At 38.1% G+C, this 25,069-nt stretch overlaps 1 protein-coding gene across 1 annotated transcript in view; it reads left to right on the top strand.

Moving 5' to 3' along the window:
- PLXDC2 (plexin domain containing 2) overlaps window positions 1-25,069 on the top strand; it is a 324,630-nt gene that overhangs the window by 208,440 nt on the left and 91,121 nt on the right. Inside the window, exons 5-7 of the mRNA XM_032473563.1 lie at window positions 20,910-21,032; window positions 22,700-22,904; window positions 24,349-24,352. Coding sequence (XP_032329454.1) covers window positions 20,910-21,032; window positions 22,700-22,904; window positions 24,349-24,352 — 332 coding nt within the window. The remainder of the gene's footprint in view (window positions 1-20,909; window positions 21,033-22,699; window positions 22,905-24,348; window positions 24,353-25,069) is intronic.

The raw sequence follows: 25,069 nt of genomic DNA, 5'->3' as shown, positions 1-25,069 counted from the left end.
TTGTTTTCCTAATGAAATTACCAAATCGTTACTGCCAACAAGTAGGTCCTGTATAGACATTTCTTGGTTTTAATGCATAGGTGTCCGCAAATGTCTCAGACATCAGTCTTCTTTGTTGATACATGGATTTCCTCTCACCTTTGGTGGCAGAGCCTGCTCTCCCCTTGCAGGCGGTGTAATCCTCAGCTTGTCCTTAATCAGACACGTCCCTTCCTCCCTTCAGCCCCTTCCAAATACATCGCAGTTTTTATTGAGACCATGAGCCCTTCTCCTGCAGAACCGGATGTGAGGAGGGTGAACAAAGAGAAGGGGAGAGAGAACCCTGTGCCCTCACCTTCTCATCTCCACCCCTCACCTCCTCCCTGCAGTGCTCCTTAAGTGTCCTAGTCTCATGTGGCTAATAGGGAAGATGTAGGACTTAGTCTCCTGGGTCAGCAGTCAATTCTCAGTGCTGAAGACAATGGGCGATAAGTTGTTCTAGAGTCTGAAGTGAGAACTTAGACTCGTCTCAGAGGAGATCAAACTACAGAAGAGCTTGTATAAGAAAGATGATAACTCATTAGGGAGAAGAGTCTTCAGAGGGAGTTGATGAGAGTAAATAGGCATGTGATGTTCCCCCTCCCTCCTCTTAGACCCCTCCTGGAGAACTCTGCGGGGAAGGCTGTAGCTTGTAATGGGAGCAAGAACAAAGGGCAACAGTGTGCACTGTCCCCATTGTTCAGTGGAGCCAAGAAGGGTAGCCTGGCTTGAGAGATCTCAGAATGAATGAAGCCAGAAAAGGAGCGGGAGTAAAAGAAGAGATCAGCACCCCTCCAGGTCCCTGAGCTCAGGTCCATGGGAGCGGGGACTAGCTTTAGGTGAGGCAGCAATCTTCGTTTCTTAATCCTGAACTCTAGTACTTAAAAAATGATACTATGCCTTAATTCCTGAAATGATATGCCACATTCCTGAGATGTCATCCAGGGTAAAGGTACAGACCCACTAGTGTTTGAAGGCTGTAGTGGGAAACAAAGTAAAGCAGCATCCTCTGGGGTCGGCAGATTCATTTAACTAAAGGACAGTGGAAGTGACAGTGATGGTGAGAGTAACAGTAATCATCATGGTACCAGTACTAGAGGTAGCAGCAGCGGTAACCATGGTGATAGACATCCTCACAGAAGGCCTAGCAAGTGCACGTCACTCCAGGAGGAGCTTGAGGTGTTATTTCTAACCTTTACCACCAAACAGCCATGCAGTCGTTCTATCTCCAGTAAGCATAGGAGGGAACTGAGGCTCGAGGAGGTGAATAACTCACGGTCACACAGGCAGTCTCCATTTACACACAAGCTTGACTGTCTGGCCGTGTCGATCATATGACTCATAGGTTGAATTAGAAAAAAATAGGAGGTCTCTGAGTGGACAGGGTTATTGCTGTCATGAAGACAGTTTAATTTTCCTCTAATGTGAGGCAGGATATCCTATATACTGCATACTGTATGTTTTCTTCAGAGCATAGCATTTATCACTATTCTTTAGTCCACGTTAAGGTTGCTGGTTATTTGTTTAAATATTTTTTCCCCAATAGAAAGATTTACCAGGCTGGAAACCATGTCGTTGTTGTTTACCATTGTATTCCTAGTGCCTCCATTAGTACTTTTCAAAGGTTGAATAATAGATTATGATCTTCTGGAAGAGATTACTTTTGAGATTTCTGAAGGGAAGGCATGTGGATTGATGGAGAAGTGAGGAAGAGATTAGCTTCGGCAAACATATAAAGGCAGCTTCTAACAGGTGACAAGTAAACTTCTCTCTTTTTTTTTTTTTCATTGTAATGAATTATAAGATTAACTCTGCCTTTATGGGACATGGTCCTAAGAAGACTGATTCACAGTGACCCTACTTCACTGTCCCAGTCAAGGTTCTAAAATGGCTCTGGGAGAGTTATTATGCCGAGGTGACTTCCAAAAGTCTTCCTGATGAACGGATGCCAATGCAGAAAAGGTTTTATTCAGTTTAAGGTATTTTGGACATTAGCGTTTATTCGGTTTACAGTGTTTTGGCTTTTGTTGTTTGGATTCATATCCTCAGAATGAAAATTATTTCAGTATGTTTACCCCTTAGAAGTAAGGTAGTATATATTTATCTAAAAGAAAACAATTTCACAAGGGGACATGAACAAAAGAAGGAAAATTCAACACATTAATCTAGAGGATTACGCCTAAGGAAGACATCTTTATTAATTCTTTCAGATTAACCTTTGTACTCGGTTCTGTAAATGGTTACAGATGCAAAAGTTAAAACTCGGCAGTTCTCCCTATCAGACTTCCTGGAATGCTATTCTCTGCTGATCTATCTTCCTCAGAGTTTGAAATATTTGAAATAAATCTTCAATACATCTTTAGAAATTCCCTGAAGAGAAATTTCGTCTTCCATTTGTTTCATCTCAAGGAATTTAATTCAGAATCTTGTATCCTAATCAAGGGGAGGGCATAAGTCAGGAAATAGACAAATCTCTTTGGGACAAAAGTTGATTGTTAAACAAGATGCTCTGGTTGATCTTTCTCAAAATGGACAGATTATGTCTTGTTACCAGTACCCATTGAGTGGAAAATTAGTCAGTGCAGCAGGTCAGCAGGTCAGCGATGACTGTTCCTGGATCCGCCTGCCTTGCCCTTTTCACGCTACTGTGGTGTTTCTCAAGTTGTGTCCATAGAGATAGTCAGCAATCTAAAAAACGCCATATCCCTGCTCAAGTAAGTGTAGAGATTACCACATACCACATACCACATTCCACTCTTGGAAATTTATGTTACATTGAAAACTTTAAGGCATCCTACTATTTTTAGGAAATATTGTCCTAAGCTGAATTAATACAGCATTAGGGGGGAAAAATCAAGGCACAGAGAACAGATATTATAGCAGTCCTAAATTTCTCCCATCCACTCTCCAATGCCCTGTGCAGAGTAGATATTGAGTAAATATTATGTGAGGGAGAGGACAAAGATGTTAGTGGCAATTAAGAAGAGATCTATGCAAAGTAAGTCAGGTAAAATAATATAAAGGCAGAAAAGGACTCAGGCCAGTTCATCAGTGTTCTAAAAGGATGGAGAGAGGCTATTACCAATATTTAAGTTGAAAGAAATCTCATCATCACCTTTTTCTAATAGAGGTTATGTCATTTGATATCTTTCCAAATTCCCATTCATCCCCAATCTTCTATATATATATATATATATATTGCCTTTAGAATCTTCTAAGTATATGAATTTTACTGTAATTTTTAAAATTTCTTATTTTATATTGCTTTTTTAAAATCACTTTATTGAGGTACTATAGAGATAGAAAAAACTCTAGATATTGAATGATATCTTGAATGAAGTTGTATTGATATACAACTTGATGGGTTTGGAGATAAATATTCACTCATGAAACCATCACTACAATCAAATCTATAAATAAATCCATCTCCTCCCAAAGTTTCCTCCCACCCAATTGATTGATTAATTTTTGTATTTATCTTACTTTTGTGGTAAGAGATCTATACTCCTAACAAAATTTGAAGTCTATAGTACAATATTTTTAACTATAAGGCCCTGTGTTGTACAGTAGATCTTCAGAACATATTTTGTTTTTTCAGAACTCTTCAATGGATGACAAGTTTGTGATAGATGCAAAATTTAGATCACAGGTGGATTAAGAACATGAATAAAACTGGATTTTTAAAAAGATTTTCTAATGCAATCAAGATAAAGTTATATGGATTGAAGATTTCCTTTATTTACATATAAAATAAAGGATGAAAAATCAGATCAGAATTGAGATCAACAAATGTATTGATTATTTTTCTGAAGGAAAAAAATAAAAACTTGGACCTTTTCTAATCCTGGGACAATACATTGCCTGGTTTTTTTTTTTTTTTTTTTTTAAAGAGTGACTTTATTTAGTTTTTTTGGGGGGGCAGGTAGTTATGTTTATTTATTTATTTGTTTTTAGAGGAGGTACTGGGGATTGAACCCAGGACCTCGTGCATGCTAAGCATGTGCTCTGCCACGTGAGCTATAACCTCCCCCCTTACATTGCCTAGTTTGAAAAAAAGAAAGTAAGAATCCTGTCCCATAACTCAGGGAGGTTACATATTTACATTTCTTTGACTTTGTGAAATAGAATATTACATTTTCTCAAATTTCTGCTTATACGGGTTAACCTTAATAGCATGACATGCCTTCACCCCCTTGTTTCCATGACATATTTAGCAGTGGCTATTAAGTTTTGAGCATTGTCTCAATGCCATAACATGTCATCATTTTTTATAATACATTATTTTCTATACCATATTGCTGCCTCCAAAGAGAATTACTGTCATGTAGTGTTTTTAAATGTTTCCATACAAATTGGCAACTTGAACATATTAGATATTGTTACTCCTTGAGTGGAAAAGCAGCTTCTCTTTTAGGCTGGTATATTAAATTATATTTCCAGTGATGCACTGAAAACTTTACAAACTCATTATAGGAGAGGCTTTCTTCTAGGGCATTCTGCCCTAGTGTTTGTAAGCTTAGCTCTAAAGAATTTAGATCAGTTGAATTGTTTTGTCTGAGAAAAATACCTTCTTGTCTAAAAGTTTCTCTTTTTAATGATAATTGTAATCAGTAATTTTCTATTTGAAAATGGTCTTTCTGATATCTTCTTTCACATGGAAGAGAATTGTAAGATCATCTAAGTGGAGAATATTTAAATGTATCTTTAAAACACCACCATAATTAGGAAATGATCCTTAAAGTAATACATCTTTAGAATTGGAAAGATATTTAACTAGTCAATATAAACCCACAACATGGAAAGTAAGTTCCCCAGAGAGCAAGACCCTCTCCATCTTTCAGTGCTATATCCAGCCCCCACAACGACATCTGGCCTGAGTCAACCCTCAGATGGATAAATAGAGGAATAAATGAAATATGTAAAGCACGGCTTTCTTTTCCAGACATTCATAGGGATGTACTAAATCCCGGATCTGATCTCTCTCTTCAAAGGGAGATTAATATGACTAGCAATAGAAACAGGAAACACAAACAAATATCTATAAGCACCAAAAATATTCTCCATGTCATGGGAAAGTTGAAAGATGACAGGAAAGTTCAAAGGAATGCAAGACATCTGCCTGGCAGGGATAGAAATGGCTCAAGAAAGAAGAAGATGAAGCTGGAGAAGAAGGTGTGATTTTGACAGGGGTGGTTTGTGGGGGAGTAGAATTTCCCAGGAAAGGGAAACAGAGATGAGAGCAAGCAGAAAGGACCTGAAAAAACAGTGAAGGCTAGAAGACCCCACCTTGCCTATCCTGGGGAGAAAACTGGGTAGGTGCATTTATGGTGGGTCAAGGAGGGCATTAAGTGACAGGCCATGCCACTTAGAGCTGTTTTATTATCATCTTTCACCATAAATTTGTTCTCTTTCCCGTGATCTTTATCATAAGCAATGACAAGGAATGCCCTGATCTTCTCTCTATTCATTTATCTCAGTGGTAGCATTTATACCGTAGACATCCCCTCTTTTGAAATCACCACCTCTTGGGGTCTATGTGATGCTCTTTCCTAGTTTATTCCCTCTTTCTCTGACCAACTCTGGCTCCTTCCATGCTCACTCTCATCCATAAAGAAGGCTGGCTTCAGCAGCCCTGTCCTCTGGCCTGCCTTTGCATGTGGACCGCTGTGACAGACAGCCTCTTGTCTGTGTCCCACCTCCACACGGCTCCACCAGGTGGCTAAGTCCTGAGAATTTCCAGTTTGGATAATCATCATCTCCACCTCCTAAATTTGCTCCTTAGTTCATCAGTCTTTCCACTTTTCTTCCAGTTTTGCAGGATCTACATTTTAAAATTAACTTTGCTTTTTCCTTTTTTGATCATCTTTGCTCCTTTTTTCCCCTATAGACTCTGTTTGGCCCATCCCTTCCTTTCCGTTCTCACTACCGACAGTTAGGTCACCTCACACCTGGTTTATTCCAGTCACTCCCAGCTCCTCACTGGCCTCCTTGTCTACCATTACTCCCTCAGCAGGGAGTATAATTCTACCAAACGGAACTGGAATGTATTTTTATTACTCTCCTTCCTGCTTAGTTTCACAGTAGAAGTCAGCCAGCGTGTATAGCCGACCCATCACTTGCTACGCCGAGCAGTAGGCAGAGGAGGTCACCACAACAAATGCCTTCTCTGCTCTATAGGGACGTTCAGTTTAGTGTGGGTGAAAAAACTTGCAAACCTAAGTTGCTCACAATGAAATAAGTAATAAAAAGCCTTAAAATTCCTTCTATCATTTTCTATTACTTTGACATAATCTTGTTTATTTTAACCTTGATAGTAAATTCTCCACATCATTTAAAAATAAATTTAGTACTCTCTTACTTAAAAAACTGATTTTTTTAAAATCGACACCAGCAGCTAATATTACAGTGTTTTATAATTTGAAAGATAAGTGAATCTTTAACCCATAGTTAGATTTTTTAAAACAATTGTCTTGAGATTCACAGAAAATAAATTTTACTTGGACTGTAGATGGTCTCCAAGCAAGACACACATACCTATAAACTAACATTTGGTTTTGTTTAGTTCAAAAGCGAAGCCAAAAATGGGCAAAGGGCTTTGATAGATATTTCTGCAAAGAAGACATACAAATGACCAACAAGTATATGAAAAAGTGTTCGCCATAACTAATCATCAGGAAATGCAAATCAACACCACAAGGAGATATCATTTCACACTTGTTAGGATGGCTGTTATGGAAAAAAATAAATAAAGAAAAGATCACAAGTGTTGGCAGGAATGTGATGGGATTAGAACACTTGCAAGTAGTTCTGGAGAATGTAAAAAGGTGCGGCTGCCATGGAAAATGGTATGCAGGTTCAAAAAAATTAAAAGCAGAACTATTATATAATCCAGCAGCCTCACTTGTGGATATTTATCTAAAAGAATTGAAATTAGAATCTAGAAGCGATATTTGCACTGCCATGTTTATTGCAGCATCATTCACAAAGCCAAGGCGTAGAAACAACCTGAATGTCCATCAATAAATGAGTGGATAAAGAAAATGTATACATATGATGGATTATTAGCCTTAAAAAAGAGGGAAATCCTGCCATATGCAACTACATGGATGAACTTTGAAGACTTCATGCTGGGTGTGACAAGTTAGTCACAGAAGGACAAATGCTGCATGATGCTACGTGTAGGGTGTATCTAGTGATCAGACTCATAGAAGCAGAGCATAGAATGATGGTTGCCAGAGGCTGTGGGAAGGAGGAAATGGGGGATTGTTTAGTGGGTTCTGTTATGCAATATGGGTAAGTTCTAGAGATCTGCTGTGCAATTTGTCCTTATGCTTAACAATACTGTCTAGTGCACTTAAACATTTAAGAGGGTAGATCTCATATTAAGTGTTCTTACTACAATTTTTAAAAAAAACAGGAATAAATGACCAAATATTTTTTGTAACATTTGTGTGAGATTACAAAGTGTTGATTTCATGGTTTCCCTTTATGGTAACAAAGTTAATTTTCCCAGAGGGCAAATATTTTGAGAAACATTTGATCTCCAGAAAGTTCACAGATGCTAACATACACCTTCCAATGTTTTCTAACACTCCCTGGAAACATCGTCTTTATCACTTGAATCCTATTTGACAGTCTCTTTCTGAGTCTTTGCATCCCTGAACAACAGAGATAATAAACTCAAGTTGTTCACTTGTGAAAATAAAAAAGTTCTAATTCCCGCTTAGAATTCACTCTGTCCCTCTCCTGGCTTTGGATTTTAAGTAGTTCCTTCTCCTCATTGAATAGTCTTTATTACTTTTTTTTCCTGAAAAAGAAATCCTCCGTTGCACTTCAACTCCATGGTTTTTCCTCCATTCCCCCTGGTTCAGTGGGAGAGTCTCCTGTGGGGATCTTTAATGGCCATTTTACTTCTTTAATCTCTCATATTTGTTCATCTGTAATAGGTTGGAAACCCTCAGAACAAGACTTCTGTTAGAAATTTATTTACAACATTTATTTGGTTCTGTTTTATAGATTTTTAAGCACACCGATTTTATTGCTTTGTATTTATTTAACATTATGTCAATACTTTATGCTGCCTTAGTTTATTCCAAAGAGAGATCAGCATGAAAGTTGGGAAGAAAATCTTTATCATGAAACATATTTGCTTTATCTCTACGTACTTGCTTGTGGAATACTAATGTTGCAGACAGATATATTGTCAGCAGAAAAGTAAATGCATTTGTCATACATACTAGGTGCTCCTTACAGTTTTGTTTAGATGACAGAAGCTCACAAGTCAAAATGCAGTGTGACCCCTGAAGTGATTTTTTTCCAGCTCCCGGAAGAGTAGTTTAATCCATGCATGTCATGCAGCCTCACCTTCTCTAGGGCAGAGATACAAACCAGTTTCATGGTTAAATTAGCAGGTAATCCCTCCCGTTTGTCGGCCTTGAAATGGTGCTTCTCCGCCAAAGGAATCCGATTACACCAGATCCCCAGGGCTTCTGCCACAATGCGTGTGGGCTTGATTCAGAGACAGCAAACTCAACGGGGAAACCGCAGTGATGGAAAACCACCAGAGGACCCTCTGGTTGTGATACCGAAAGCTGCATACGAGTGGCAGAAATTGGATTAAATTGCTTGCACACGTTTCATTCTGAAACTAGCCTTTAAGCCTAGAGTTGGCTTTTTCTCCACCTTCTTCGTAAACGGCACCATCAGCTTCCAGTCGACTCCTTCCTCAGCTCTTTCCCCTCACATCTAACGAACTTTCTGCTCCTTGGCTCTACTTCTGAAAAACTCTCTGATGCATCTGCTTCTCTCCACCTCCCTCCTAGTTTAAGCCCATTCCTTCTTCCCATGGATTACTGAAATAGTGAACTGTTCACCCTGTTTCAAGTATGGTTCCTCCTTACTCATTTTCTATACTCTGCCTCAATGAACTTCTAAATAATGGAAATAGTTCAGCCATCCCCCAAAATACAGATAATGCAGAAAACATGTGTGTACCCAGTACGGGTTGAAGGGGGTAAAACAGACACAATTGGACTTCGCTGTGTGGGCTTCTCCACGCGTCCTCCACTCTTCCTCTGGAAATAAACACTCCCGAATGTGGGGTTTACCAGAATGCTTTCCCAGTAAAGCAGATCTGGTTATGTCAAGTCTCTGCTTCAGCCCTTCCATGTGTTTCCATAGCCTTTGAAAAAAAAGTCCCCAGACTGTTGGTCCAGGGCTGAGCCACACACACCATTCTCTGTGCAGTCCAGAAGTTGTCTTCTCCCGCCTCGAACCCCAATGCCTAGTGGAATTCCTCTGATGTACCAAGCACTCAACAATTGCTTGCAGAATGGATGCGGACGTTGAAAGGACTGTCAGTCACTATTTTGAGACACAAACATGAAAAAGGTTTTTTTCCCCATCCTCTGGAGTCTGTAACAGGTGATAAGGGAGGGGAACAGGCCATGGGATGGATGTGAAAATAAACAATCATAACTCAGTGTGATAAGACCTATAATGGAAGTCTGGGTGAGCGTAGGAATGGAGCACCGAAGGGTGTAATCAGATCTTCTGGGGTTGGAGAGGATAAAAGAAGGCTTCATACAAGAAGAGATGTTTAAATTGAAGCCTGAAAAATGAATAGGATTTTTCAGGGCACAGGAGGAAAGTGTATTTCAGGCAGAAAAAGCAGCATGTGCAAAATGCATAAAACCCGTGGCCCCTGCGGAGAGCAGGGGAGCCAAAGCACAGGGTGCAGGTGGAGGAGACGTGGGAGAGACAGGTGACAGTCTGGCAGGAAACGAAGCAGGGAGAGCTCTCTAGGTCAGGTTGTGACATTTGGAAATTCAGTGATTCTCATTCTTGAAACCCAGTTTATTACTTCGATGCGAGAGACTCTGCCAAGCCAAGCAGCGTGCATACAAAGATGAGGAATTTGACCCACCTATCCTTACAAGCTTACCTAACAAGGAGAAAAAACAAATCCACAATGCAATTTTTTTTTTTTACCACTTTCTCCTCAAATATAAGCATCTCTGGAATGGCTGTATCTAAAGAAATTAAGTTTTTATATATTTTTTGTAAAGTCACTGGGTAGCACATAAGCACATAAAGTCACTGGGAGGCAGCATGTCACTCCAACACCTGCAGGGATGTCAAGCTACAGAGGATGGCACGGCCATCTGAGGGGCAGTGGTGACCCATGTCCCCGAGATTTCAGCCTCCACTTCTTGCCAGATGGTATGGGTTTAGTGGAACACCTGTGCTGATCCTCTGCCCAAGGTCAGCAGTGAGCAGACACTCACTGCGGTGATTTCAGCTCCTTGTTGGTAACAGGAGAGAACCATTCTTTTTTTTAGCTTAAGGGGGATCATCTTCCTCGATAACATGTAACTACTCTTAGAGGGGATATCATGATAAACACAGGGAATTATATTCAATATCTTGTAATAATATTTAATGAAAATGAATATACATATGTGTATGCATGACTGGGACATTATGCTGTACACCAGAAATTGACACATTGCAATCGACTGAACTTCCATTAAAAAAAAAAGATTCTGTACCATTCACACAGTAGTGCATAATAAATCATCAAATTTTCCTTAGAGAAGATTTCAATAGGAAGGAGAATGCCGATGGTCATTAGGTACCTGAAAAGGGTTTTTGACAATGACAATGTTGAAGCCTGAATAATGAACTCGAATAAATTTTGCCTATTTCTCCCATGCCTCCTGTATCTCAAATTTATAGAAAGGTTAAAAAACATCATTAACTTTAATTTTAATAGATTTAAAGGGGTATTACTTTAGCCCTGGCGTCTGATTGAATACAGCTCGCCCTGGTTTAGTTGGGCCTTGGAGACCTGTACGAGGTGCCCTATTACGGCTGGGTTATGTCATCAAGGCCAAATTCACCTGCAGCCACCCTGACTGCTCCATTCACACACTGAACAGGTCCTGCAGATGAATGTACAGGGAAAGAATTCTTCCCAGCATGGCGAACCTTTTCAGTCTCTGCCTTAGCAGACATAAAAGGGAAATAAAAGTAAAAGCATCCGTTCGGTTCTGAGCTGTCTGAATCAGTTACACAAAAGTGCATTTGGGATCCGGGCTTTTGCCTCTTTCCCACAAAAGCTACATGTTAGAGAGCCAGGTTATCAATTACAGGATAGCTCCCGAGCCTTCCCGCCGTCGCCTTTGAGAAGTGCCTCTTTTCAGCCTAAGAAGAGGACACAGCTTTGCTCCCCCAGCCTTTTCAGCACATGTAAATGTAAAGGTGTTGGAAAAAAAAAATCTCAGGACCTCTTTGATGTTCCCTTGGAGGCAATAAATGTTGCCACTGCACATGGAAGCTCCTTCGCTACTGGTCATAGCAGTTACCCTAAGAGCAGGATAGCATTATTCTTTCTCTCTGGGTTATCCAGAGTTGTGGTTCTATCGCCTGCCTTTTATTTGCTACATACCCATTTCTGCTTGTTTCCAGTAAGTAATGTTCTGGTCAAAGGCCCAACAAAATGAAAAGTAAATGAGCCACTTTTGCGAGTAACATTTCCTACTGTTTTACTTAGGTTGTATAATCAGATGTTAAGATGTAATCAAAGTAAAAATGTTGAGAAGGGAATGGAAAAATAATGTCTCTAATAAAGTAGCTAGAAAAGTAACGCATTCAGGTATCTGGGGATTGATGGCTTGAGAGACATTTACCTATTTCTGTCTAAGGTGTGTATGAAGTAAGAATAAAATACATAGTCACATTTAAACAAATAGGATATTGTTTGAACATAGAAAGTATCCATATTAGAATGTGTACAAATGCTTGAATATGTACTTAAGAATTTTAGAATCTACATAATCTTTGCAGTGATTCCCAAGGTTGAGAGAAAATGCTTTGCCAGTATTTTGATCAAAATAAATATATTTCAGTCAAATGTTTTCACAGTAAGATTATAGCAAGTAGAATCTCTTAACATTTGGATTAGGATCTAACTTGTGAGATAAATGGTAATTCTAACCAAATCCTGCTCTTTTCAGCCTCAATGACCCTATCCCAAATGAATACAAGTAATTCTGTATAGTAACTCTGGTGGAAGAATATATTTTCGAATAAATTCTCCCCTGAGTCATCAGGGACGAGATGACCCTGAATAAATGAACTTGATTTTTTGGGGGTTGTTTATCTTTTCATTCAGTGTGAGGGAAAGAATTGGGAGAGAATTACTAGGCGTGGATGCGGAAAGGTCTTAGGGCTTCTTTCGGTCTCTCACTGCTGTCTGTACTTATGGTGTTTCCTAAAATAGAGTTGATACATCTTATGTAAGAATACATTATGTCTGTGGAAATAAATGCATTTTGTAAAAGCTCGGTCTAGGTGGTATTAACCAAGGTACTGACAGGCCTGTGCAGCGGGGTCAGCAAAATGGGTAAAATCATGCTTAAAATGCTTCCAGAGGAAGTAAGCGGATTGGATTTTACTGTGCTTTCTATTTCAAGATACTCTATATGTGTTTTGTATTGATTTACAAAAATTGATGTACTCTACGATGCTCCGCCCCTTGCTCTGTCTTCTATATATGTGTATGTACATACACAGTGTTTGTATATGTAATATATGTGTGTACATACATGTGTGTATCTATGGGTGTGCATACACACAACACACACACACATATACGTATGTAAAAACAAAGCCAAGTGTGGTATAAATTCCATTCTTTTCTCAAATAGAGTTGGTTTTTCTTTCAGCATCTACTGTTTTGAGTGTTCAAACCGTAGGGCATATTGCAAGAGCAAAGCGCAAACTGTAAAGTGACTACACAATTGGGTCAGTGCTCTTTTGTTATGGCTATTTTGTCCCTCTCACTGCGCGCTCATCGGCCAACTCCTGAAACATCTGAGAAAATTAAGATCACACCTCTGAGATTATAAAAAGGGCCCATGGCTCAAGGAGGTTGGAAATACCACAGAAGTACGAGCCTGACCACAGGACCGCGAAGATCAGGAGCAGAAGAGAGGAGTCAGTGCTGCAGAGGGAGCCTCCACGGAGCTTTGATTTCAGAAGGATGTCAGAGCAATGCAGATGCTCAATGTGTGTGCACTGCATGGTGAAACTGCAGTCCCTTCTCACCAATCAGTGCACACAGCAATGTTGTTTAAAAGGCAGTTAATTGTAGCCTAATTTTGCAGAAGAACCTGCAGCTCAATGCGAGGAAGTGATGACATGAGATCGGATCTTACAGCTTGTAAAAGATGAAGAACTCAGATCTGAGTCTTCCCATTACACTTTGCCTTTTCATGGAGAGAAATGCATGTGTATATAACAGGTGTATTCATATACGTAACATGTGTACACACACTACACTTGCACCACACTGTTTACCTAGGATCTATCTATCCATCTGAAACAGTATATATAACACTAGATTGGATGTGTAAGTTAAATGTTAAGGCGTTAAAATTCAAACCATCTGAGGCAACAATTGGGATATTTTGGTTAAGCTGGAGAGAAAAGGAAGGGCCAGGCCTCTGGTTTGGGGCAGGTGGGGCAGTGCAGGTGGCTGTCTTTGGGAAGCAGAGCTCTCCGGCCCCTGCACAGCTTCTTCCTCGTCTAGATGAATGCTGTTTCTCTGGCACTGGACAGGGGAGGACAATGAAGAGATTGTCCGTACATCCGAGGCATCTTGTGACTCGACTCGGATGGATTCTGGTAACACTTGGGGCTGGGATTTCTCTCTCTCCTAGGAATGTGTAAACAGCGGTGGAGAACAAAAATGTTTCTTGGAGGAATGGTGGTCGGAAAGTGTAGTTATCCTTTCAGAAGTATGGAATAAAATTTGTTTTAGAAACTGGAGGCCAGATAGACTGCGAGTCTAGGCAAGAATCTAAATGAGCATTTCTCTTGCTACATTTTTACTTTAAATTTGCCTGATTTTTAAGGTAAGACATGGTGCTACAGCCTGTTCATAAGTACAGTCAGGTCTGATGGTGCAGAGGCTGCCTGATGTGGCCTCTCTTTACATTTGGAACTCTTCCTTCCAGGGCCATTTCTAGACATTTAAAAAAAATGGGTTTCAGTGATAGCTTTTAAATCCTTAGAAAAGGAAGGGACAATTTTCATTGTTTCTCACAGTAGGTAGGGGCCCTGGAGGTGGAATGAAAACCAGAGCAAGACACGAGCCCCACTCCGATGCTCGGCAGTTTATAGGTCAGTAAATCAAGTATTTGTCTTCTAGAAAGACTGCCCACAAGGAGCAGGGTCCAAGGTACTGGGTGGGATTCAAGATAAAGGCTTTGCAAACAGGGCAGCATCCCCCCAAACCAAGCAGACCTCAGATGCTGGGGACTGACTCCCAGCTGTAATTTGGCTGCTACACGTGAGTCCAGCATTTGGCAACAGGATCCCTGAATCCTCACACTAGGGCCAGAAGTAATTCAAAGCAACCCTCCCCTTTTTCACCTTGTAGGAGTAAAGCTTTTAAAATATTCCCTGGATCCATCTGAATAGAGGGGATGAACTTGATTTTCAAGTAAAAAGGAACAATCCGGCATCGTGGAAAGCATGTAGCTCATGCATTACCCAAAACCTGGGGGTGCCGGTCAACTGCCTGCACCGTGAAAAGACCTGTCTCTGGAAATCCCAGATGATCAGAAGCCTTGAGAAGGGAGGGAAGAGGGGAGCTGTTGACAGTGACAACTAAGAATTAACATGAGTTAAGAATGAGTGACATTGATTTATACGAGAAACAAGATGAAGAAGGCAAGAACTATTAACTTTGTTGATAGTTCACAGTGAAAATGAAAGGAGATTTTTGTCTCTTCCTTTCCTCACCTACACAATTCTGGCTCCTGTTCTTTTCTTCTGGAGTTGGAGAGAGGCACTTTATATCAACATGAATTTTATATTGGTACTTTCATGAACATAATTTGTAGCCAATAACCAAGCTGTAACTGGTTGCTTTCTTCCCCAGAGGATGACTTTGTTGTAATTTGTAGTCCCCGGTGGTGCCTTAAGCCAATAAGATAAAGGAGTCTATGAGATGCAATCTATGTTGACATATATATTTCAGTATATAAAATATGATTGATATGTTTCACCCTGACTGGTTGGAATTGTAAAGGGAAGATATTTGATGATCGACAGTAGGATGGTTGCTTCCCAGGAGCCCATGGTCCATAAGCTCTCATGAACTTCAGAAATGCTTCTGCTTTTTTTTTCTTTTTTCTTTAACCATCTAGGCTGCGTGTACAAACCAATATCCTCCCAGTGAACTGTGTGGTCTACTAGCAACAATTTTGTCCAGAGGAAGCCTGTTACACAAAACCTATCATTGGACGGTTGCAGCTGGCAGACAGTTAGTTACCAGATAACTTACCACAACTTTAAATTTTCAGATTAGCAGTTGCTGCTACCTGTGGTTTTACTTAAAAGGCTGACTGAACTACAAACAAGTATTTGTCTGCAAGGGGATAGTTTATAGCATGTGAGAAGGTATTATGATAAAATGGCATTTGTGCAGAATGTTAAGTTGAATTATGCTCAGATTTCATTTGTTTGCCTCCAGCCAGTTGTCCACCACAAACACAGAACAATTGATAAAACAATAACTGCAAACAACACCCAGTTAAACAACTCAGTTCTTCATGAATAGATGGAACAGGTCATATATAAGGTTGATCAGGATGAGGAATCTGTTCTCTAAATCTTCATGGATAAAAGACCATAAATTTCAGGTCTACTTGAGTAATGTGTAGGGGTCATAGTACACATGTCACAAGGATGACAACAGTGGCATGCACTATTGTCACTTGTCTCCTAAAGGCAGCATTTTCCTATGAATGTTCAATGCCCTACAGGCATAGCCATGAGCTCCAACCTTTCCTCTGGGGTCAAAAATAACAACGGAAAGATGATGAAGGAGGATATTGTATGTAGTCCTTTACACACTAAAGTTCCACAGAATGTTTCATAGGCAGCTACAGCCTCTTCATGCTTCCTTCATTTCCATGACACTTGTAATTAAATCAAACAACTGTTTGCAACCAATAGGAGGCTGTTTATTTTTACAGGCTGTTTATTCCATCAGAATGTAAGGAAACATATATCAAATGTAGAACCTTGGACATTAAGGCTTTTTTAAAATTCCCTGTTATCTTGTAGTTAGGCTCAATGGTGCACCTTAACCCAAAGTGAAATAATGCAGAGAAACACAGATCATACCATTTGAGTTGGAAGCACAATTTTGAAGTTATATAAACATCCCAGTGCAGGTGTCATCAACTATTGGGCAGAAAAGGCTTCAAGGGGTGAAAATTAGAAGGGATTTAATTGATTGGTTGTTTTGTGCAATTTTTTTGTTTGTTTTAAGCGCTGTCTTTGAGTGCTTTTTATGTATCAACTCATTCAACCAGCATGACAATCCAATGATATTGGTGTGATTACTCCTCCATTTAGCAGATTGGGGAAGGAGGCACAGAGAGGTCAAGGGACTTACGTCACACAGCTAGGAAATAATTTGATTCCACTATTAAATAAATTCCCTAGTCATAAGTCATTCACTTACCAATTTGAGAGTCATTTGGTGGATTGCAATAGAGGAGCCTAATTTAAATCCATTTATGCAATTTGCAATTACAAGAACAGAGGCTGAAGCAATGCAATAGAAGTAGTAGGACTGGTGGTGACTGCCGCTCTGCCCTACGGTAGAGGTGTGGGAACTTTCACAGAGACAACAGGTCTTTTCTTCCTTAAACTCCTTGCTTAAGTATGAAATCCGATGAGGGAGGGTATATAGTTCTGGATACATAATGAATTCTAAAGTATCTTGTGAAGAGTTCATAAAATTTGGAATCAGAAGACTAATTCTAGCCATGTGGCTTTAAGCAAATTACCCAGCCTGATTACATATTTCATTTAATAAATGGAAATAATAATAATAATAAAATTCCTTTCAAAGCTATTATAAGGATATGGTGAAAAGAATACATGAAATAACGTAATTGGTAAAGGTTATTTAGATATTGGTTAATTTCACAGTCAGTGGTTTATAGTCAGTAAATATGTAATTGTGGGTAATAAATATACAATGGTTGGGTAAGGGTTATTCATGCGAGGGCTTACAATGATAAAATCCTCAAATGACTCGATGAGGTTTACAGATTTAAAACTAGACTATTCGAGTGACTAGAGACCATCCACAGAAATAGCCCAGGGAGATCCTTCAGGTGCAAGGACAAAGCTGTCAATTACAGCTGAGCTCTGAACTTTACTTTAGGTTTACTGGTGAAGGCAAGAGAAATGCAGTGGGTAGCTATGATTTGAAATTCAAAAAGCAAAATGCATTTGCTTCTCTTATTTGGATCTTTTAAGTGGAGGTATCTTTCTGGGTTCCAAACTACCCAGATCAGAACCACTTTTCTACAAATCTTATGACTAGGTAAATGAATGCTATTTAAACTAGAAGCATATAATGAGTAAAAGAGACATTTTGTGATTAGCTTTTCAGATGGCGATAACCAAATTTGAAAGAAAAAAACAGTAAAAATATGTTGCCTAAAGTACCTGAAAAGGTGAAAGGCCAGAAAAATGAAATATTTTTTCCTGTACAACTGGATATTCTCAAGACAACTAAAGAAAAGAGACAAGTGCCTAATGGGACACTGATAGCTATGAGTGCCTTTGAAGATTTGGAAAAGTTTTATTCTATTAGAGGACTGTACTTTGCATAGCTGGCTCCTTTTTTTGTGTACATATATATATTCTTCAATAAATATATATATATAGTCAGTTTACAATGTTGTGTCAATTTCTGATGTACAGCATAATGCTTCAGTCATACATGAAAATGCATATATTCATTTTCATATTCTTTTTCACCATAAGTTACTACAAGATATTGAATATAGTTCCCTGTGCTATACAGTATGAATTTGTTGTTTATCTATTTTATATATGAAAGACAAATGAACTTATTTACAAAACAGAAATAGACTCACAGACATAGAAAACACACTTATGGTTACCGGAGGGAAGGGGATGGGAAGGGATACATTGGGAGTTCGAATGTGTGTAGCTGGTTCTTACTCAACACCTGTGATCACACTTCTCTTCCTGCTCTCGGCAGGCCTGTAAGGTTTCTCTGCACTCAGTTAGTAATCACTGCTGAAAAAGATGTTTTTAAAATCTAGGAATGTAAGGAGGACACGGTAGAGTCCATCACTACAGTCACGCATTTTACTTCATGGTCACTGAGAACTGAACTAAGATAATGAAGGAATTGGCTTTCATATGGCTAAGGAAATAAGCAAGTATTCGCTGAATTAGCAAAATTAAACTGACTTTGTGGAGTAGTGAGATTTTTGCATCCTTGCGTTGGTTTTCACATTATCCTTGGTGGTGGTGGTAGATGAATAGCAGTGGCAGACATGTTAGTCATTATAGTAACTGTTTCTTGTTCATACTGGTTGTAGCAAATGGAATAATACTCATAAGAACAGGACTTATAATTTATTTTAATGTTACAATACTAGAAGAATCAAGAATTGTAATTATAGCTTTTACACATTAACAAATTCTTCCATCATTTTACTGAGGTCTTTGGGAACAATTTGAGACTTTACCTTTGAAATTTGGGAAATTGTAGTTCTGGAAAACTTTTTCCTAATGAGAGGAAGCAGCAGATAATGATTCTGATGATATGAAAACTAGGTTATAGATAATGGAGAGTAACGTTTTGCCCAATATAGGAACATTCAGGGACAAATATATATAAAATATATATATATATATAGATGTATGTTTATGAATATATATTTTACATATATTTATAAATATGTATTTATATATATTTACTTATCTAAAATAAGTAAGATGTATGTATGTCTTCTTTATTTTAAAAACTAACAGTAGGAATTAAATATCTGAAATCATTGATGGCTCTGTGTTTTCAACTCTGTTTTTCTAGGAAGTGCTGTTGCATTTTCTTAGAGTTGTTTTGATGAATGAATTTTGTATTGATTTAAAATTTTCTTACTGCCCTCTTTATTCTTTAAATCAATCAATTTCTCTTATTAGTACATGGGAGAACTTAAAGCAGGGGAATAACTACCCAGAGCTACGGTCCCTAAAAGAACACTTTCAGAGTATAATTCAATCTTTTCCTTAAAAAAATCATATTTATAGGAGCTTTGTATCGGTGAAATTACAAAGGCATGCTGGTGAGGATAAAAGAAAAAAAAATAAATCACAGACCCTGAAAAGTGGTCACTCTTCATCTTTATAATTTAAGGATGTGATGTTGGACTTTGAACAGTAAGAGCTTGATTCTGAAAATCTACAGGGAAATCAAATAAAAGCAATGACTGTTTCACCCTTTCATAATATCTTTTAGTATACTTGAGCTATATGAAATTGCAAACGGACAAAGTTCTGCTCAAGACGTAGGGAATTTATTTTGAAAGGTATTTTTTGGCAAATGAAAAACAAAGAGGAATTGATGATTTAAACACATGCTAAAGATTTTACTTGTTTAAATGCCTTTTTTAAAGGTGAATAATTACAATTCAGTTATGCCTTTGATAAAAATATAAAGGAAGTCAGAGGAAAGAAGACATTGCTGGAAAGACAGAAATTAATATCAAAGTAAATAACTACAGATTTAATTCTCCAATAGCTTACCTAGAAATTACAATTGAGAATTTGAAACAATAAAGGGCATGATGCACCAGTGAAACTTTTATTCAGACCACAAAGTGAGACAACAAAAGTTTTAACACTTTTAGAGGTTTAAATTCCACACAATTCTGTGTTTAAGAAAAAAAAAATCTGCTTGTTTTATTTTATTCGTCCTTGTGAAAATGGAAAAATGATCTGTAGTAAACCCAAATAAGTAGTTAATTCATGATTGCCTAAACATCACAATTGCATTGTCACAAACAACTTGCTTTGAATTTTACTTTGTAATAATGCGTGTGTGCTTGTGCATTTTTATAGATGCTTTTTCATTGTGCACTTCTTAGGTTAATATTAAAAATCAGTATTCCCTGAGCCGAGTCTCCTTCCAGGCAGCTGAAGTCCTTGGAGGCAAGAAGCCAGTATAGGATTAACAATTTGTCATGGATAATCCACAAAGTAAATAAACCCAGTGTGAATAATTGAAAGTGGGTAACACAGGAGCTATTGAAAGTTAATTCAAGACGAAGTTCTCCGTAGTAAATTCTCTTTCGTTATCCAACAGCTGGAATAGGCTGGCGTTGATAACTCTCTAAATAGCGAGGCATCTGTTGTACATTATCAATGTTTTACCATCGTATCTGCAGACAGATTGACTTTACCTCCTCGATACGGTTCTACTTAAACAATCTGACAAATGTGCCAGTTTTGCCATGGGTGTTAAGCCTCCTTTCAACTTTGACAAAAGTGGTTCAAAACGTTTTCTGCATTTTATTATTCAAGATATGTATGTGTGATGTCTAACATGTCCTAAACTGAGATTGAGAAACTGCATTGAACATCGTGAAAATGCATTTTATTTGCAAACTGGACTTGCCTGTTTGGCTAGTGTTAAAATAACAAGGGATTACTAAAGGCATGTTTAATGTTTGAACTACTTAAGAGAACTATATTAGGCTTTTCAGCCTAACAATTTGTTCCAGATAATAGTCACTTTCCCACAATTAAAATTGTACATATTATAGATTTCTGATTTACCAGTCTGCACGGTGCTACCTACATCACACAAGAATTTGTCACTTAATTCAGACCCAATTATTGCTGATCAGACATTGATGTTTCTTTTTGTTAGCTACTGTGATATTTTATTTTCAAAATGTGACTGAAGTTGCGTTGAGATATTTTAATTAAAATTTCATCTGGGCTTTTTCTTACCATATTTCTCATTTTTCTAACTATAGGTTTTATATACACTGGAGAAGTTGTACATCGCATGCTAACAGCCACACAGTACATAGCACCTTTAATGGCAAATTTTGATCCTAGTGTATCCAGAAATTCAACTGTCAGATATTTTGATAATGGTATGTATTGGTTAGCCTATTTTTTTTTCCCACTGGGTGTATACTTATAAACAATGCAAGTGCTCCCGGGCATGCCTAGTAACAATTGCTTCTTTGTGTACTACAGTCCTGGGGAACTCATGAATGCAAAACCCCACTGTCTCTCAGATCTAGGTGACCTGGGGTGACATAAAAGCTGGATGCCAGACATATGTGCAAGCTCCTTCCAGAAAGATGCTGGTGATTTGGTTTTATCATTGGACTAAGTCAAAGGGAGGAAGCATGGGAAGTACCCACTGGCTCTTTTGGGCTCCAGGGAGGATGACAGTAAGCACCTAGATGTGTGCAGCTTCAGTGTGGGTATTTTCCCAGTTCGCCTGATATGTAACAGTCACTCCGCTGATTCTGAATTTCTCTTAAAAGAAACTGCTCCATGTGTAGCTGTACATTCAGCGTATCCATGGGAGGAGGGAAAGTCAAGAGCCTCCTGTATCACCATCTTGGTCAAAAGATCTCATTAAAGTTATACTCAGAAGCACAGTAATGACAGTATTCTTGTTCTCCTTCAATCACCTGGTTCAGGGATTAACTCAGGAAGAGTCCGATGAAAGAAATGCATGAGGCAGGAGTGTGGGAAGGGGTGTGGAGGTTCCATGCCCGCTCTGGGCACTCTACTCTCCCAGCATCTCCAGGTCTCCACTAACCCAAAAGCTCCCTGTCATACAATATTGATTTTTTTTTTTTTATCTTTTTAATCACTTACTGACCTGGGAGATAACATTTTGCTGTTTCAGTTCTGTGAGTTTCATTTCTGTACATCATTTTTTGGCATCATTTCTGTACATCATTCTTTAGCAACATGATTTTGTAAGAGATCAGAAAATTCAATACTTAGAGCTAAGCAAAAGTCTTAGCTGCTTATTTATTTTCTAAAAAAAAAGATGTCAATTAAAATAAAATATGAATTCTCTTTGGTGGCTATTAAACTGTGTTTCAATTTATATTTCATGATAATAGTTTTATAGCAAACACTGGCAGATTGACTCATCAGAATATGATATACAGCACTGAAGATTCATCTCAGTGTACTTCGAGGGGGCTTCAGAAATCCTAGCCTGGGGCCTTTAAGCTACCTTGCAACCTTCTAGAAGCACTACAACAAAGACAGAAATGCAGGCATTGTGAATCAAAGAAGGAATTCCCATTAGTGTTAAAGGAATTTCTTCAGCATGGAAGAGTGTAATTCTAAGTATGGAAGAGACATTTTCAAGTCTTTTATAAGTGATTCTAGCTTTTCTGAATGTGGCCCTTTCTCTCTCAGCATTTGTCAAACGTATTTGAAGTTCATTCAATCCACTTGGGTTGCGTTTTGAAAGTGCCTCATGGAAATTTAAGCAGACAGTTCCCATTAACATTAACGGACTTCCTAAGGCGAAATTCCCCCATACTGGGCTCAATATTAACCTCAGTATGAGGTTAGATTTTACCAAATATTTAGAGAATACTCAGTTCTTTAAAAATATCCCAAGTGCTATTTCAGTAACAGAAGTCCAATTAACTGAATTGAAAATTCAAGTGACTCAGCTACTAGATTTGAAGGTTAGATCCCTGTGTCTGTGAAGATTCCCATCAGGATTGCTTGCTGTGTTTTTCTCATTGCATTTCTTCTGTTCCCTTGGGGCTCACAGGCACAGCGCTTGTTGTCCAGTGGGACCATGTACATCTCCAGGATAATTACAACCTGGGAAGCTTCACATTCCAAGCAACCCTCCTCATGGATGGACGCATCATCTTCGGATATAAAGAAGTAAGCAATGTATTGATGGCTTCCTTTCCCCTTGACCTTGACCTCTCCATCTTTTCCTCCAAGTGTCCAGAAAAGGTCATTTTACAGTCATGAACCTCCAATCATTTTCTCACCTCCTGGTTTCTTTTGCTTTGTAAAAATAAAAATATAATTTTAAATATCTAGTGGGTAGCACTGACTGTTAATTGTTTGGGTTTTGTTCTGTTTTGTATTCTGATATCTTTGGCATCATGACCCATGAATTTCATAAAATTATTAAATAATTATATCCTAGCAGTAGTACAAAGAAATCTCTCCAAAAAGTATGCCCAGTTTGGAAGGCTTTTTCATCTGAATCTGATGATTTATATTTATACTTTTTGTTTGTAACTTCTGTGACATTTTTTGGTTCTGATTCCAAAAGTATTAGTAGACATGAAAACTTATGTGGCTCAAGGACCCAGTACTGAAAGGGCTCCAGGACAGCCAAGTCCACAAGCGCCTTGGCCATTGCTTATTGCCACTTGATAGGAAAGGTTAATTAGAGATTTAAATGACAGAAAGAGTAAGGAAATTTAAACTTAATGGTTTCATTTTGCCAAACTGACAAAGAATGGAAATTTACTAAATTGTAGCCTTAAATTTACAGAATGTCTAAATTAGAATAAAAGCATGTTTGGCATAAAACTTTACTGACATTGTAATTAAGTTCTATTAGACACCCTGAAGTTTTGGATAAGAGAATAAAGAATCTAGGAATAAAGTTACAGGAATAAAGTTACATCACATCAAATGTAATGTTTTAGGCAGTCACTAGGCATGGGAGAAATTCTGACAATGTGAATTGATAATGGGCATTATTAACCATGAATTCATGTGTATTTATAGTAACACGGACTCAATATCTTATATTCAGCTGAAGGGTTATTTTTCTCTTGGGAAATCAATCTCTGGCTACTACAAGGATGCTGACAATTAAAAAAAGTATTCGCTTTGGTCAAGTCTTCTGAAATCTGTATTTTTTAATAAAGCGAGTGATGGTTACTATTTCAATTAAATAGACTAACTTTTGGAAATCTCATAACCACATTAGATGTTTCCACTCCTTTGAAGAATTGTTCTGTGTGGGATTAATCATTTACTTGGGGCGTTAATACACACAGAATATAAGGTAAGATCAGTTCTACTCAGCCCACCATATCGTTCTCTCACGCTCCCTGGAAGCTGAGAGAATATTGCTCAAAGGGACTCTTTTATTTCTAGTTGTCATTGTAATCTGATGTTTAGGTCGGACTGCAGAGTGACGTTATGGAATGTTGTGTTCAACATTTTAACCAACAGTGGGAAAATTTCTGGAAAGATGCGGAGTCAGTAAGTCTAGAGTCTGAAATCTCACTAACTGTAGGCTTTATCAAAACAGAGGCTGTGTTCTTACTGTGGCCTTTTTCTCTAGTCTTTGTTATCACAATTGTCATCTTCATTTATACAGTTCTCAGTGGGTATCTCACATTGCAGGGTAACAGTTTATTTTTTCTTATTCTCTCTTTGTAGTGAGGTTGGTATTTTTAAAATGTCCTTTTCTTTTCTTTATTTAATCAAAGAAAAAATTTTCCATTGTGGTCTTCCTGTTTTGTCATGGAAACATTAAGCTGATAGGTAATTTTAACTCTTGATATCCCAAACCATCAGTCCTTCTGAACTCAGGGTTCTAAAGAAGTCATTACTTTATTATTTGCCTCACTGTCCTTTCTGTATCTTGGTTAAAAAACAGTTACTTATTTCCTATTCTACCTTTTTTCCCTGATAACTGTCATGTAGTTTATTTTGCTGAGGCAAGTTTCTATTTGTAAAATTTGCCACCATAAGGATCCCCTTGCATTTGAGGTAAGAACTAAATGCTCCTGGCCTCTCTAGAAAAATATTTATAATCTCAATAGCATAAAATAGTTGCCTGCATAATGTGTTACTTAAACATACATTGTAGTTTTCAATTCTTCAACAATATTCTATATTCGTAATATTCTTAGCCTTTCACAAAGGCACTGGCACAGTGAAGGTGTTTACTAAAGTACCGTGGATTAATTATGGAGTTATATCATACACAAGTATCTTTATTTTATAGCTAAGCAGATTGAGTCAGAATGGTTAAATGACATGCTTGAGTTTACAGAGCTAGTCAAGGACAAATCCAGGACTAAAAACTTAATTTGTTAATCCCAGGATACCTCAACATTTTGTCGTTCTCAAGGAGATTATATAAACAAATCACAAA

The sequence above is a fragment of the Camelus ferus genome, chromosome 35 (assembly GCF_009834535.1).
Source record: "Camelus ferus isolate YT-003-E chromosome 35, BCGSAC_Cfer_1.0, whole genome shotgun sequence".
Lineage (NCBI taxonomy): Eukaryota > Metazoa > Chordata > Mammalia > Artiodactyla > Camelidae > Camelus > Camelus ferus.
Note: the sequence above shows the minus strand (reverse complement) of the source record. Positions and strands in the feature narration are given on the sequence as shown.